Source organism: Dendrobates tinctorius, unplaced genomic scaffold, assembly GCF_039654945.1.
Source record: "Dendrobates tinctorius isolate UK_male_01 unplaced genomic scaffold, ASM3965494v1 ptg000124l, whole genome shotgun sequence".
Classification (NCBI taxonomy): domain Eukaryota; kingdom Metazoa; phylum Chordata; class Amphibia; order Anura; family Dendrobatidae; genus Dendrobates; species Dendrobates tinctorius.
In genome coordinates, this window is record NW_027361792.1 from 1 (window position 1) to 14608 (window position 14608).

At 51.5% G+C, this 14608-nt stretch overlaps 1 protein-coding gene across 2 annotated transcripts; it reads left to right on the forward strand.

Moving 5' to 3' along the window:
* The first annotated feature begins 1755 nt into the window (after window positions 1-1755).
* On the forward strand, window positions 1756-13891 carry FNBP4 (formin binding protein 4). Of its 2 annotated transcripts, none has more exons than XM_073541545.1 (17): window positions 1756-1932; window positions 5162-5248; window positions 5328-5464; window positions 6228-6411; window positions 6803-6950; window positions 7024-7156; window positions 7634-7957; window positions 8363-8552; window positions 8635-8738; window positions 9317-9421; window positions 9523-9656; window positions 10505-10686; window positions 10788-11056; window positions 11200-11320; window positions 11407-11666; window positions 12624-12781; window positions 13044-13891. In XM_073541545.1, the coding sequence occupies exons 1-17, from the start codon at window positions 1824-1826 to the stop codon at window positions 13138-13140; spliced, it is 2742 nt and encodes a 913-aa protein (XP_073397646.1). In that variant the 5' UTR covers window positions 1756-1823; the 3' UTR covers window positions 13141-13891. The 2 variants fall into 2 exon arrangements, with proteins under 2 accessions (XP_073397646.1, XP_073397647.1); XM_073541546.1 differs by having other exon boundaries at window positions 5165-5248.
* Window positions 13892-14608: the final 717 nt, after the last annotated feature.

Below are 14608 nucleotides of genomic sequence, written 5' to 3' on the forward strand. Positions count from 1 at the left end.
TGCGCTGCGCACCCCTATCTCCATCCCCCCCCTGCGCTGCGCACCCCCTATCTCCATCCCCCCCCTGCGCTGCGCACCCCTATACTCCATCCCCCCCCCTGCGCTGCGCACACCCTATCTCCATCCCCCCCCTGCGCTGCGCACCCCTATCTCCATCCCCCCCCTGCGCTGCGCACCCCTATCTCCATCCCCCCCCTGCGCTGCGCACCCCTATCTCCATCCCCCCCCCTGCGCTGCGCACCCCTATCTCCATCCCCCCCTGCGCTGCGCACCCCTATCTCCATCCCCCCCTGCGCTGCGCACCCCTATCTCCATCCCCCCCCTGCGCTGCGCACCCCTATCTCCATCCCCCCCTGCGCTGCGCACCCCTATCTCCATCCCCCCCCTGCGCTGCGCACCCCTATCTCCATCCCCCCCCTGCGCTGCGCACCCCTATCTCCATCCCCCCCCTGCGCTGCGCACCCCTATCTCCATCCCCCCCCTTGCGCTGCGCACCCCTATCTCCATCCCCCCCCTGCGCTGCGCACCCCTATCTCCATCCCCCCCCTGCGCTGCGCACCCCTATCTCCATCCCCCCCCTGCGCTGCGCACCCCTATCTCCATCCCCCCCCTGCGCTGCGCACCCCTATCTCCATCCCCCCCCTGCGCTGCGCACCCCCTATCTCCATCCCCCCCCTGCGCTGCGCACCCCTATCTCCATCCCCCCCCTGCGCTGCGCACCCCTATCTCCATCCCCCCCCTGCGCTGCGCACCCCTATCTCCATCCCCCCCTGCGCTGCGCACCCCTATCTCCATCCCCCCCCTGCGCTGCGCACCCCTATCTCCATCCCCCCCCTGCGCTGCGCACCCCTATCTCCATCCCCCCCCTGCGCTGCGCACCCCTATCTCCATCCCCCCCCTGCGCTGCGCACCCCTATCTCCATCCCCCCCCTGCGCTGCGCACCCCTATCTCCATCCCCCCCCCTGCGCTGCGCACCCCTATCTCCATCCCCCCCCTGCGCTGCGCACCCCTATCTCCATCCCCCCCCTGCGCTGCGCACCCCTATCTCCATCCCCCCCCCCTCTGCGCTGCGCACCCCTATCTCCATCCCCCCCCTGCGCTGCGCACCCCTATCTCCATCCCCCCCTGCGCTGCGCACCCCTATCTCCATCCCCCCCCTGCGCTGCGCACCCCTATCTCCATCCCCCCCCTGCGCTGCGCACCCCTATCTCCATCCCCCCCCTGCGCTGCGCACCCCTATCTCCATCCCCCCCCTGCGCTGCGCACCCCTATCTCCATCCCCCCCCTGCGCTGCGCACCCCTATCTCCATCCCCCCCCTGCGCTGCGCACCCCTATCTCCATCCCCCCCCTGCGCTGCGCACCCCTATCTCCATCCCCCCCCTGCGCTGCGCACCCCTATCTCCATCCCCCCCCTGCGCTGCGCACCCCTATCTCCATCCCCCCCCTGCTCTGCGCTGCGCACCCCTATCTCCATCCCCCCCACACCTCTGCGCTCTTTCCGGCTGGGGATCGTTGCCCAGCTGTGTAGCGGCTGCAGCAGTCACGTGAAGAGTCCCGGCGGCTCCGCCATTGTGTGCTCGTGCTGGCCGCCTCTCTAGCGCCCCCCGCCCGTGTGGTGCCGCCCCGCACACAGACTGCTCAGAACCAGGAAACACCTCCGCAGTCCGCCTTACTGGCCGGGTGGGAGGGGCTTCCTCCAATCATGTGACCTCGCGTCAGGGCGCTGGTTGGTCACGTGGTGATGCCTTGGAACGTCTTTCCTTTGTGTCGTGAACGTGACGTCACATTCCTGCGCCCGGAGACCCGCCAGACTGCGCTCTGATGGGGAAGAAGACGCGGGCGGCCTCAGGCCGGAGACCCATCCTCCAGCTGTCTCCCCCGGGGCCCCGAGCTGCCGTGGTGCGGGACGAGGCCGGCTCTGGCTCAGAAGGTGAGGCCCGGGCCCGATGTGTGCGGAGGGGGCAGTAAAGGCCGCAGCGCTCTCCCGGGGTTTCGTCAGTGTAGTGGACACGGGATATCGGCGTCCCCTGGTGTCCAGAACGTGGGGCTGATGCTGCTGCGGGGGCGCCCGGGTCACAGGAAGGAGCCACTTACTCCACGGCTGATTATTTGCTCCAACAATCGTCTCCTGGAGCGACGCTTCAGAGATGCGTGCGGATCCGCACCACAGCGATGCGGAGTGCAGCAGCGGGGTCTCCAGTCACAGCGGCACGGCCTGCAGGTCACAGCCGCACATAGTGACACTAGCGACGTACAGCGCAGCAGCGGGGTCTCCAGTCACAGCGGCACGGCCTGCAGGTCACAGCCGCACATAGTGACACGAGCGACGTACAGCGCAGCAGCGGGGTCTCCAGTCACAGCGGCAGGGCCGGCAGGTCACAGCAGCACATAGTGACACGAGCGACGTGGAGTGCAGCAGCGAGGTCTCCAGTCACAGCGGCACAGCTGGCAGATCATAGAATCGTAGAGTTGGAAGGGACCTCCTGGGCCATCTGGTCCAACCCCTTGCTCAAAGCAGGATTCGCTAAATCATCCCAGTCAGATGTCTGTCCAGCCTCTGTTTGAAGTCTTCCATTGAAGGAGAACTCACCACCTCTTGTGGCAGCCTGTTCCACTCATTGATCACCCTGTCAGCCTTCTGATATCTAATCTGTGTCTCCTCCCATTCAGTTTCATCCCATTGCTTCTAGTCTTTCCTTGTGCAAATGAGAATAAAGTTGATCCTTCTACAATGTGACAGCCCTTTAGATATTTGTAGACACCTATTAAGTCTCCTCTCAGTCTTCTCTTCTGCAAACTAAACATTCCCAAATCCTGCAACCTTTCCTCATAAGACATGGTTTGCAGACCGGTCACCATTCTGGTCGCTCTTTTCTGAACTTGCTCCAGTTTGTTGATGTCTTTTTTAAAATGTGGCGCCCAAAACTGGACACAATATTCCAGATGAGGTCTGACCAAAGAGGAGTAGAGGGAAATAATGACTTCACGGGATCTAGACTGTATGCTTCTGTTAATACATCCTAGAATTGCATTTGCCTTTTTTGCTGCTGCATCACACTGTTGACTCATATTCAGTCTGTGATCTATTAGTATACCCAAGTCTTTTTCACATGTGCTGTTGCTTAGCCCTATTCCTCCCATTCTGTGTATGCTTTTTTCATTTTTATTGCCCAGATGTAGTACTTTGCATTTCTCCCTGTTAAAGACCATTCTGTTAGTTGCTGCCCACTTCTCCAGTTTATTTATATATTTTTGAATCCTCTCTCTCTCTTCTCTAGTATTAGCTATCCCTCCTAGCTTTGTGTCATCAGCAAATTTAATCAGTTTACCCTCAATTCCTTCATCTAAATCGTTGATAAAGATGTTGAACAATACAGGGCCCAGGACAGAGCCCTGTGGTACCCCACTTGAGACATTCTTCCAACTGGATGTGCAGCCATTTACGACCACTCTTTGGGTCCGATCACTAAGCCAGTTATGAATCCACCTAACAGTTGCCTTGTCCATTCCATACTTAGTCATTTTTTCAATAAGGATTGTATGAGATACTTTGTCAAATGCTTTGCTGAAGTCAAGATATACTATATCTACAGCATTTCCTCGATCCACCCAATCAGTGATTCCGTCATAGAAGGAAATTAAGTTAGTCTGACATGACTTATTAGTTACAAACCCATGCTGACTCTGTTTAATCACTTCATTCTTATCCAGGTACTGACATACATGTTGTTTAATAATTTGTTCAAAGATCTTTCCTGGTATAGAAGTCAGACTCACCGGCCTATAGTTGCCTGGGTCCACCTTCTTCCCCTTTTTGAAGATAGGAACAACATTTGCTCTTCTCCAGTCTTCTGGGACTTCTCCTGTTCTCCAAGAATTTTCAAAGATTATGGAGAGGGGTTCAAAAATTTCTTCTGCTATCTCCTTCAGTACTCTGGGGTGTAATTCATCTGGACCTGGAGACTTGAATTCATTTAGGTTAGCTAAGTGTTTCCTCACTATCTTTGTTTATAGATATCCTGGATTCTTCTATTCCCTTAATAGGACAGTGAAGAACAGTTGATGTTACATTTCACAGGTCACAGCCGCTCTTATTGACATGAGCGACGTGGAGTGTAGCAGCGGGGTCTCCAGTCACAGCAGTATGTCCTGCAGGTCACAGCCGCATATAGTGACACGAGCGATGTGGAGTGTAGCAGCGGGATGGCAGGTCACAGCCACACTTAGTGACACGAGCGACGTGCAGCGCAGCAGTGGGGTCTCCAGTCACAGCGGCACGGCCTGCAGGTGACCGCTCTCTAGGTTACATGAAGCAGCAGGATTGTTCTATAGATGTAAAGGGGAATGGAGCCAGCGCAGGATGAGACAGAACATCCGAGGGCGATGTACTGATCACCGGGGTCCCCGCAGCCCCATCCTGCACATAGCCAGGGAGCACCCTTTTTCTCCAGTCCCATGCGGTGTTGGTCGGACCTGTGTCACCGACTACACGGAGGAGGGGACTGTGCAGTGTCCGATTTATGACTCCTTTTCCAGAATTGATCACTGGAGGTCCGACCTCTATGAATAGGAGATAACTTTTAGTTTTGGGAATCGCCCTATAAAGGTCACAGTGTCGTAAATGAGTTTTTGATATCAACCACCTATTGTGCAGCAAATCCGTACATCCTGCAGATTTCACCCTTTAGGATCTGTCATCAGACTATTGGGGTCCAACACTCGGGACTCCCACTGATCTGTGGGCAGCTGGATGTGTACAGCTCCACTCACAGTGTACTGGCCGTTCTCGGTACTGCAGCTCACATCACATTCATTTAAATAGGAAATGAGCTGCAGTACCAAAAATGGCCACTACAGAGTGGACGGCGCCACGCTGTTCTGGTTGTGTACATCCAGTTATCACCAGGACTGCAAACAGCTAATCGTGGAGGTGTCATATGTCGGACCACCCACTATTCTGAAATTAGTTTACAACCAATTTAGCCATTTCTTGAGCTGTAAGTGCTGGGAGGAAAGGCTTTCTTACAGCAGCATTCCAGTTCTGTCTACAAATTTGTAGGCCGTCAGTCACTGTTAGGATCAGGTGGATGATAAATGGGCCATATTGGGCTCAGGCAGACATTGTGCACGCAGGCTCTGATCTTGTATCCTCTCCCCAGCAGAAGATGCCGACTCTCAGAAAGGACTCGTTCCTCCGGCTGCAGTGATGGTGACAGAAGCGCAGGCTGCAGTAGTGAAGCCTACGGGTAAGATCTGGGGGCTTCATCCCCATCCCTCTCCAAACACGGTGACTGAGAACTAACAGCTGATGTTCTCCTTCCACAGGCGGATTGTGTCTGCTCGGAGCGTACACCGACAGTGACGATGAGGATGGAGACACCGCAGACAAACCTGTATCTGTACCCAGCACTAAAGGAAACACCTCCGCTGATATCGACAGCACCTTGGCCAATTTCATGGCGGTGAGGAGCAACCTTAGGTTTCTTGATCCCCCTTTAATCATGTGCAGGAACGGCCGTGCATTGTTTATTAATGGGGAGAAGGGAGGAAAGTCCTGCTAGACCCCTACAAGAACTAAGACTGGGCATACTGAGATCCAACAAGCCCAATCCTGTTCCACATCTTCTGATAATGGTGTGACGAGAGACCCCTAGACCCCTACACACATTGCATAGTTGTCTGACTGGCTTCACATTTATGGCGTTTCCTCTGCATAGACTATAATTGTCTGTGTTTTAGATCAGTTTTTCAGAAACGACGAATCTACTTTTCTGTGGCAGAACACATCAGCAGATTTGCCGCAATGTGTCAGTGCAGGGAAGTCTAAGCCTGGAGACACAAATAACAGTCCCCATTGGTACATGTAGAAAACTGCCGTATCGGCCTCTGTTCAGAGCTTCCGTTGGGAGTTTTTGCAGATGAGGGAATGAATATTTCTGCACATAGCTTTATTCTTTGCCTTCAAACTAGAAAAACTGCAACGGAGCCTGAACGACTTCCAGTATTTGGGGTCTGTCGGCACCGGTGGAATTCATCATACCATGGATCAGACGGCTTTCCGCTACTCCTGAATGTACGCAATAATGTTTCCATTTATGAGCAGCCGAGATCTCGGAACATAAGTAATTAAAACTTGTAATGAAATAGTTTCATGGTGATAACATTGCCCTTCCTGGTGCAGGCGATTAAAGCGAAGGTCGAAGCATTGATTGTTTTCTTCCTCAGGAAATTGATGCGATTACTGCTCCTGATGGAAACTCTGAGTCCACATCTGCCGTCCCCCCACCGACTCCTCCGAAGCCGGATCCAAAGGATTCCCATGGTTCCACATCCGCTGCTCACAATGGTTCAGATCCCAGTGTGTCCGGGGATATATGGCATTACGACACGCAGTGCTCTCTAGCGGGAGGTGAGTGGGCACTCACAGATCTAAGGGGGATCAACACTTGTTTGGTCGGCAGCGATTCCTCCCCACACCGCTGCACCCAAGTGATTGTATATGCACCTTACCTGGACGGGAGTGAGGATTAGGTGACTGTTGGATCTGACATTTTTTGGCACACTGCCTTAAAGGGGTATTCTCGTCTCTTACATTTATGGGATACCTACAGGATTTACTATTAATATATAGTACATGCAGAACCCACCAATGGGAACTGAGAGATCTGCATTGTACATTAGAGCTATATTCTGTGGATGCGCCATAAATGTACGAGATGGGAATACCCCTTCAATCCTCCGTGCTCGTCCTGGGCCCCTAAGTGCGTTGCATTAATGAGCCGTCCATACTTGTCTTTCAGTTGGAGTTGACATGGGAGATTGGCAGGAAGTGTGGGACGAAAATACCGGATGTTACTACTACTGGAACACGGCAAGCAATGAAGTCACCTGGGAGCTGCCTCCGAGCCTGGCCTCACAGGTGCAGGGTGTGCAAGGACATGGCAGCAGGTAATGCGCTGCTCTAATCTTGCGCCTTCCATGACTGTACTGCGGGGTAGTAATAGATGATCGTGTTTTACAGCATCGAGGCTCCTGCGATATCAGCTGCAGCCACCACAGATTCCCTGCCGGAAGTTAAGGACGAGGCTGCGGCGGTGCCGGCGATGTCCGGTGTTGTCAGCGCTCCGGTGCTTCTGAAGAGAGAGGCTAAGAAGGTAAGATTACCGTACCTCTGCTCGTGTGTGTCGACTCCGAGAGCTGAAGACTACGATTAGACCAAGAGAAGTTAGGGGCGTCTGACTGAGGAGAATGAGGGGCTCCACATCTATCTTCTCAGTGGTAGATCTAAGAGCATCTGCGAGACGTCTCTGCTGAGACTCAGGACTGCACTTGGTCACATTTATCTTTCTGGAGGGGTTTGGCACATGTTCTGCAGCTGCGTGTGAATGTGGGGGCTGGAAGTCCTACCTCCACCTGACCTGCTTGTCATGGAACAGCCCCTTTATAACATGGATGAGGACTGGATGATAAAAGAAATACAAATTAATTTCTTGGCTGCATCATTGGGGGACACAGGAACTGTCCCCCAACGAAGGCTACAAGAAAGATTTTATGAACTAAAAATCCTCTTCCGTGACTCGCAGCCTGAAGTCGGGGGTCCTCTTTAGACAATGTTTTTTTTTGTGTTTTAGGAAGTGAATGAAGCTGTTCAGGCCCTTTCCAATAAGGAGGAGGAGAAGCTCGGGGTGGCTGCGTCGCTCCTGGCACCACTTCTGCCAGTTGACGTGAAGGAGGAGGAGGAACGCTGGCGGAAGAAGGTCATCTGTAAGGAATATTTGGTGGAAGCTGCATCTGAGGACGAGGAGGACATGGCCACTGCCTGTACTGATGGAGTACCTGCTGTAGACAACCAGGCCCAGGATGACATCTGTAGCACCGTCCAATCTGGAGAGAGCGAAGAAGAGACAGAGGAGCAGGACACCCTGGAGCTGGAGCGGGTGCTGGAGAGAAAAAAGGTTCGGGATTTGTTCCTTGTCCTGAATGTTGTTCCCACGATGCTTAAATATGAGCTATAAATGGCTCCTTCAGAGGTTTTCTCATAAATAAGAAGCTTTTAGTTAATGAGACCTGAGATTTGTGCTTATGCTGGAGCTGTCCAGGATACGACACCTGCAGATACTAATACATGGCAATATAAGAGTCTTATAATGAGGTGTGACTGTGTGCAATTTGTCAGTAAGTGCGCCGCCCCTTTAAATAAGCATTTGTGTCTTGTCCTGCAGATTCAGTAATAACTAGAGATTCAGCATGCTGTCGTGAACTATACGGGCCACATACAACTTGTGACTGTTGCTGGTGTCCGTGATATTGGATGATGGCCCTTTTAAATAATTTGGGCGACTCTTTATTTCTCTTGCCAGGCTGAGCTGAGGGCCCTGGAGGAGGGAGACGTCAGCGTGTCCGGATCCAGTCCACGCTCAGATTTCAGTCAGACTGACGAAGCCCAAAAGGCCAAACCTCCCGCCAGCAAGTGGAAAGTGTTTGTGCCCGTGGCCAGCCCCAGCTCAAGCCGCAGCTCCAGCAAAACCGGGCGAGACTCTCCTGAGACGGGTGAGCAGCTGCAGCCATCATTCACTTATCTGTACGGGCGCTGCAGGACATTGGGGGTAACTCAGGCTTGTTATATTCCCAGAAATGGGGGCCGAAGCCGCAGAATGTCCGCCCCCTGCGAAGGAGCCCGAGGGTGAAAGTGTCAAGACAAAGCCAAGGCCTGAGCAAGAGGAAGAGGACCTGAAGGTAATGTTGTCTGGTGGAAAATTCTCGCTGCCAGTATAGGGGTTGGCAAACATGGCGGCGTTATTGGAATAACAGCAGCTCCCGTCTCCAGGCTGTGCGGGATCATAGCTCAGAATGGAGGTGGTGTTGCTCTTTTTAGAAGAAAGTCACCATGTTTTTAGCCAGTATGGATCGATTGGATCACATAAATGGAGCTCTCCCATCTGGACATCCCCCTCCATTGGAATACATGGCATAGAGGAGGAAAGGGTCGGGGCACAAAGCAGACGAAATATGACGTTTTTGCTAAAAGGAACATGACGTAGTCTTCCAGCAATCGCTGCGTATTGTGTAAAAGAAGCCGCTAGGTCACTGCTAGGAACGCTGCGTCCAAGTGTTACGCCCGGTCACACAGGGACCCTCCGTACAGTACTCGAATGTGCCGGGACTAAACCGTTTGCTGCTCTTCGCTCTGACCTATACAGGGGTCCTGAGCGAGGGTCTTCCCTTCAATATCCATATACTGTAGCGGAGCGTGGCCACCCTTGTTCTGCGGAGATCGTTCTCCCTCCTTTTTATATTTTCTTCCCTCTCCTCAGTTCCAGATTGGAGAACTCGCAAACAACCTGATCAGCAAGTTGGAATTTTTGGGCATCAACAGACAGAGTGTGTCCAATTTCCACGTCCTGCTCTTTCAGACTGAGGTGAGTAGTTTTTGCAGGATTTTTTGCAGCCCCCCCCCCCCCCTTCACCATCGCCTGATCATCTTCTGATAGAAATCTTTGGCGTATTCGTTGCTTTTCAGACCCGAATCTCAGACTGGCGGGAGGGTGCCCTCAGCGGAAGCTACTTGAAACGCAAACTACAAGACGCATCAGAACAAATAAAACTGTATGAAATTAACGCCACTCCTAAAGGCTGGTCCTGCCACTGGGACAGGTACGAATCTTCCCCAATTTTCACCTTTCACATCTCAAACATGACTTTGTGACATCACCACCTGACCTCGTGACCTCATCTGTCTGGAGACTGAACGCGGCGGCGGCGGAAATGTAGTTGCTGGGGCAAAGTGAGCGCTTGGGCCTGCAGATCGGAGAAACTTATGTGATAGCGGTGTATGCATAGTGTTCATGTGATAAGGAGGTTCCCTATCGGACGGAGGTGCTGAGTGCACGGCTCTGGGAGGGCAATTGGGGGGAAGCGCATGCGACAGCTCTGTGACCCTTACAGGATTTGGAAGCCTTTGCGTAACATCGGTGAAGTTTCCACAAGCTTCATGATGCCAAGTGTCTGCGAAGATCAGGATTCTGTCTCTCGTCACGCAGGTCAGACAAATAATTTTTTTACACTTGTCTTTTTTTATTTTGCTTTTATTTTACGTTTTTTTTATTTGTATCCTCTGCTTATTGAAGATCTTTACTCTTTATCTTTCAGCTCTAAGAAAATAAACTCAATTACATAGTTTGTCTGAATGAGCGGCGCTCTTAGAGGTGGTCACATACATGAGCGTGACGTTCCCAGAGCGCTGCTCGCCTCTAATCTCCCCCTCCCCATTGTACTCCGGAAATGATTATCAACTAAGACTGCCCTTTTTTATATTGAAACGTTTGCTAACATGTCCCTGCCGTCCTCGTGGTAGGATGGATTTTTTTTTTCTCCCCTTTTCTATGTTGAGTTCCCCCCACCCCTGTCCGCTGGATGCAGCCACAGGGGGAAGGAGACCTAATGAAAGATTCGACTGCGCAGGAGGCGGAAACTTAAAATCTTTCTCTGTTTTTGTGATTCAGGGATCATAGACGTTATTTCTATGTTAATGAAATCTCAGGAGAGTCGCAGTGGGAGTTTCCTGATGTGGAAGAGGAGGAGCCGGCACCCAAAAATAAATCTGAAGCAGCCGCTAAAATGGCTGAAAGGGACAAGATCCCTGGTGCCCCCACTCTTCCTCCAGAGCCGCCAGCATCAGCGTCAGGTAACGTATTGGGGAATGTGGGGTCTCTGGACGTGCCCATGGCAGCTGCTCGGAGGCGCACTCATTTTTTTTTTTTTTTTTCTATCCCTGTCCAATTACAGCTAATGTGCCAGTTTCTAATTACTGGGAGTTTGTGCAGCCGCCACCTCTTCCCCTGGAAGCGCCGCCGCCGCCACCACCTCCTCCTGACTCGCCCCCTCCTCCACCTCCTCCACCACCGCCCCCTTCTTCACCACCCCCTACTCCCCCAATGGAGGATGGTGAAATACAAGAGGTTGAAATGGAAGATGAAGACTGTGAAGAACCTCCTGTCCCGGGAACAGAAGCTATGCTTGTGAAATGTGTGAATTCTGAAATCCCAGCAGCTAAGGTGAGGGGGGGGGGGGGGGGGGCAAGGGAATTAAAGGGGTGGTGTAAAATTAGAACAGGTCTTGCCAGACCAGCCTATAGGCTATGTTGGGTATTGCAGGTAAATCGCACATTCTAGCACTTTTATTATTATCTGTATTTTAGGCGAAAGCAGAACAGTCTGCAAAAGGCACCAAGCGGAAATCCGGGTCTGATGTGTTCGGAGAGCAGTCTGTGACTATCGGAAGTTGTCCGATCCTCTACACTCAGCAGTCCATCTCAGCAGGTCTGATGTTGAGCGATTTCTACTACCACAACACTTTACTAACTTGCAATTTTAACTTTTTTCTTATCAATTTACTGTCATTCCAGCTCCTGTTATGGCTGCCATGAGCGTCCCCTCCGGTTACATGGGACTTCCACTACAAGTCCCGTCTCCAGTTATGATGAGCAGCATAGACTATGCTCTGCCAAGCGCTAATATGGTGCCCTCCATCCAGCATGCATTGCCACATCATACATCCATGTCCACGTCTACAGCTCCAGAGCAGCAGGTTTCAATGTCGCAGATCCAAGCCCCTGCAAGCAAACCCCCACCCCTAGAGAAGCCAAAAAAGAGCAAAAAACTAAAGGTAAGGCTTGATAAGTCAGACTGGGGGGGGGGGGGGGGGTCGCTGTCCTTAGGGAAGGTGCAGTATTACTAGAGTACACGACAAAGCGCAGCCCTATGTCTGGCCTGGATCATAGATGGGGGCCCTGCGTGGCCTTTAATCCACTTGCCACCATCATCCCTCAGTGGGGCAAATAAAAAGGGTTTTCTCTAATCTACTCGACATTTCATGTTCTGCAGTTTTCTAGCTGTAATGATATGTTGTCTCTGAGCTGGTGGATAGAGAAGAGTATGATGTTTCCCTTACACCGGCATGAGGGATTCCTGCTCTCTTGTTTCTATGTAGTACATGTTCAGAAGCTGCAGCATGAGGGACATTATTCAGCAGTCTAGCTGTGACTCCAGCCCTGGAGTTTAATAAAACAGTTACCATAAAGCAGTAACATGGAGGACATTATACAAAAGTACTAAAACGTGTAGCTGTGAATCCTATAATGGGGTGAGATAACACAATTATTAAAAAGCATGACGCACGTTATACAGCAGTATTGAGAAGTGGAGCTGTGAGTCCAGCACTGGAGTAAGAAACAATAGAAAGCTGCAGGACATTATACAGTGGTACTGAGAAGTGTAGCAGTGAATCCTCAACTGTAGTGAGATAAAAACAGCAACATGGAGGAAATTATACAGCAGTACTGGGTAGTGTAGATGTGTATCCAGATCAAGGGTAAGATCAGATACTGGAAACTAACAATCTGTGTCATGGCCTTTTTTTGCTCCTTTTAACTTTAATCTGATCCCTTTTCTTTACACAAATGTTAGCCGTTTTTAAGTGATGTGTTCAGGTGTCAGTGGCTGATAGAAGTGACTCATAAGTGGAGAAAGAAGCTAGTTTTCATGATGATATATTGCATAAAAGTTTGTTGAAATGACAGCGACCACACTCTTGCCTGAGAATCTGAGCCTTTGCTCTCCACAGGTGAAGAAGAGTAAGGTGAAGATGCCGTCTCTGGTGCAGAAGTGGCAGAACATTCAGAAGGAGCTGGATGAGGAAGAGAACTCCAGCTCCAGCGATGAAGATCGCAGCGTCCTGAACCAGAAACGTATTGAGGAGTGGAAATTGCATCAGCTGTCCAGGTATGTGAGCGCTGCTCCTGTGATCGGACCACATCTTCTGTACCGATAGGGTCCGTGCACACAATCGTACAGCAGCAGGATACCATTATCCGATGACGCCTTTCAATATGCAGCTACCCGGGAATCATCTGATTGCACCAGAAACCCTGCGGGCCGCCCGGCCATTTCTATAGTGACACTCCTGTAATAAGTCTCTGATCCTGTACTATCAGCATGATCTCTACATCTGGCTGCAATTTTACTATTTATTGTCTCATTTCAGTGGCATGGCGGAGAAGAACGCCAACTTTGAAGTCCTTCCTGAAGATTGGCGGCAGAGATTAAAGAGGAGGAAAATGGCTTCCAGCACGACAACCTGACCACAACTTGGGATACTGCACAATTCAACACTTTTTTCCCTTCACTTCTAGGAATGTCGGTCGTTTTCTCGGATCATGCGTCTGATGTGATTTTCACGAGCTCGGCTGAATTTTGTTTTTGTTCAAAAGGCCAGGACGTGTCTGTTTTTTTTTCCCTCTTTCCCATGGTGATGCACATTCCTTCACTCCTTTTTAACTCTGTACCCTGCAGGACCTGCATGTGGCTCTAGCATTTGCAAAACTACAAATCCCAGCATGCCTTATGGCAGTCAGGACATTCTGGGATCTATAGTTCTCCTAGAGCAGCGCAAGCAGTATATGCACTCTAGTCTGTACATGCACAGCAGAGATCAGACACCTGCATAGGGAAAGCAGCAGCTGGACTGTGAGGCGGAGGGATAATCATGGCGGTGCACCCCAATCATTGAGGTTACCGCAGTCCCGTCTTCTACTTTCAGAAGTGTCATCTGAGGAGTGCTGCTCCAGATGAAATGCTGCTCACCGGTCGCCCCGTGATCCTGCTGCTTTCTGTGTGATGATGTCTGGTCTATGGCAGCGTGGGTTCCCACGGGGGAGGTATTTATATGAATGGTGGTCAGTTTCCGTTCTCGTTGGCTCCTGCACCAGCTGTAAATACTTGTACATTAGTCTGGATGGATGACCTGGGTTTTACAGTCTTCAGATTTATTTTTCCCCACTGTTCTCTGTAAATGCTGTAAATATTAAATAAAACGCATTTTTACCTGAGAAATTGAAATCTGTTGTCTCGTGTTTTAACCTTCGAACCGGCGATTAAGATGAGACCTGTGTGTTCAGTCCGGACGCCGCCAGGTATGAGACGACCTAGTGACTAAAGCTGGCCGGTTACCTGAAAGGTCCGGTGCGACACTGGCCGACTTCTCACCCCGCCTAGTGCAGAATTATGGCCCTGTACACTTGTGTGGGGTCGTAACATTGTCAGCATCGCTCTAATGCAGTGGTGAGTGGCACCATATAAGCCCTTATAGGCTGCGGGCCCATGGCCGTGCTGTACGCTTCCTCAGGGTCACTATGACTTGCAGCTTGATCGCCACATGATTTTGCAAAAAATCCAACCATTCCCCATCAGGCCACACTGACTGCCACGAGATACTACAGCCTGTGGCACACAACTGGTCCTGGTGAACAGAAACTAACCAAAACGCCAACTGCCTGTGCCACGTCCAGTCTGAAAAAGAAGTTGGCAAGGAGACGAGATGCCTTCAGTCCGATCCCTGAAACTTCTGCGATCTCACCCTGTAGTTTCTGCAATTGTTCTCATGACGGACGACAGCAAACCACATGTACACGTCGTTGCTGCGCCATCACTTCCCGGTGGGAACACCGCTCAGTGCTCGCAGCTTCTTGGGATCCGTATTCTGGGTGTGTCCCTGACGGATATCACCTTAGCATCTTTGCACATAATGAAGGAAACGCTTCACAATCAGCC

Excerpts from the sequence above, each read along its gene's own strand:
- FNBP4 (XM_073541545.1), top strand. The coding sequence starts at position 1,824 with ATGGGGAAGAAGACGCGGGCGGCCTCAGGCCGGAGACCCATCCTCCAG. Across the intron at positions 5,249-5,327 it reads TGCAGTAGTGAAGCCTACGG|GCGGATTGTGTCTGCTCGGA; the intron begins GTAAGATCTGGG and ends CTCCTTCCACAG. Across the intron at positions 11,057-11,199 it reads CTGAAATCCCAGCAGCTAAG|GCGAAAGCAGAACAGTCTGC; the intron begins GTGAGGGGGGGG and ends TCTGTATTTTAG.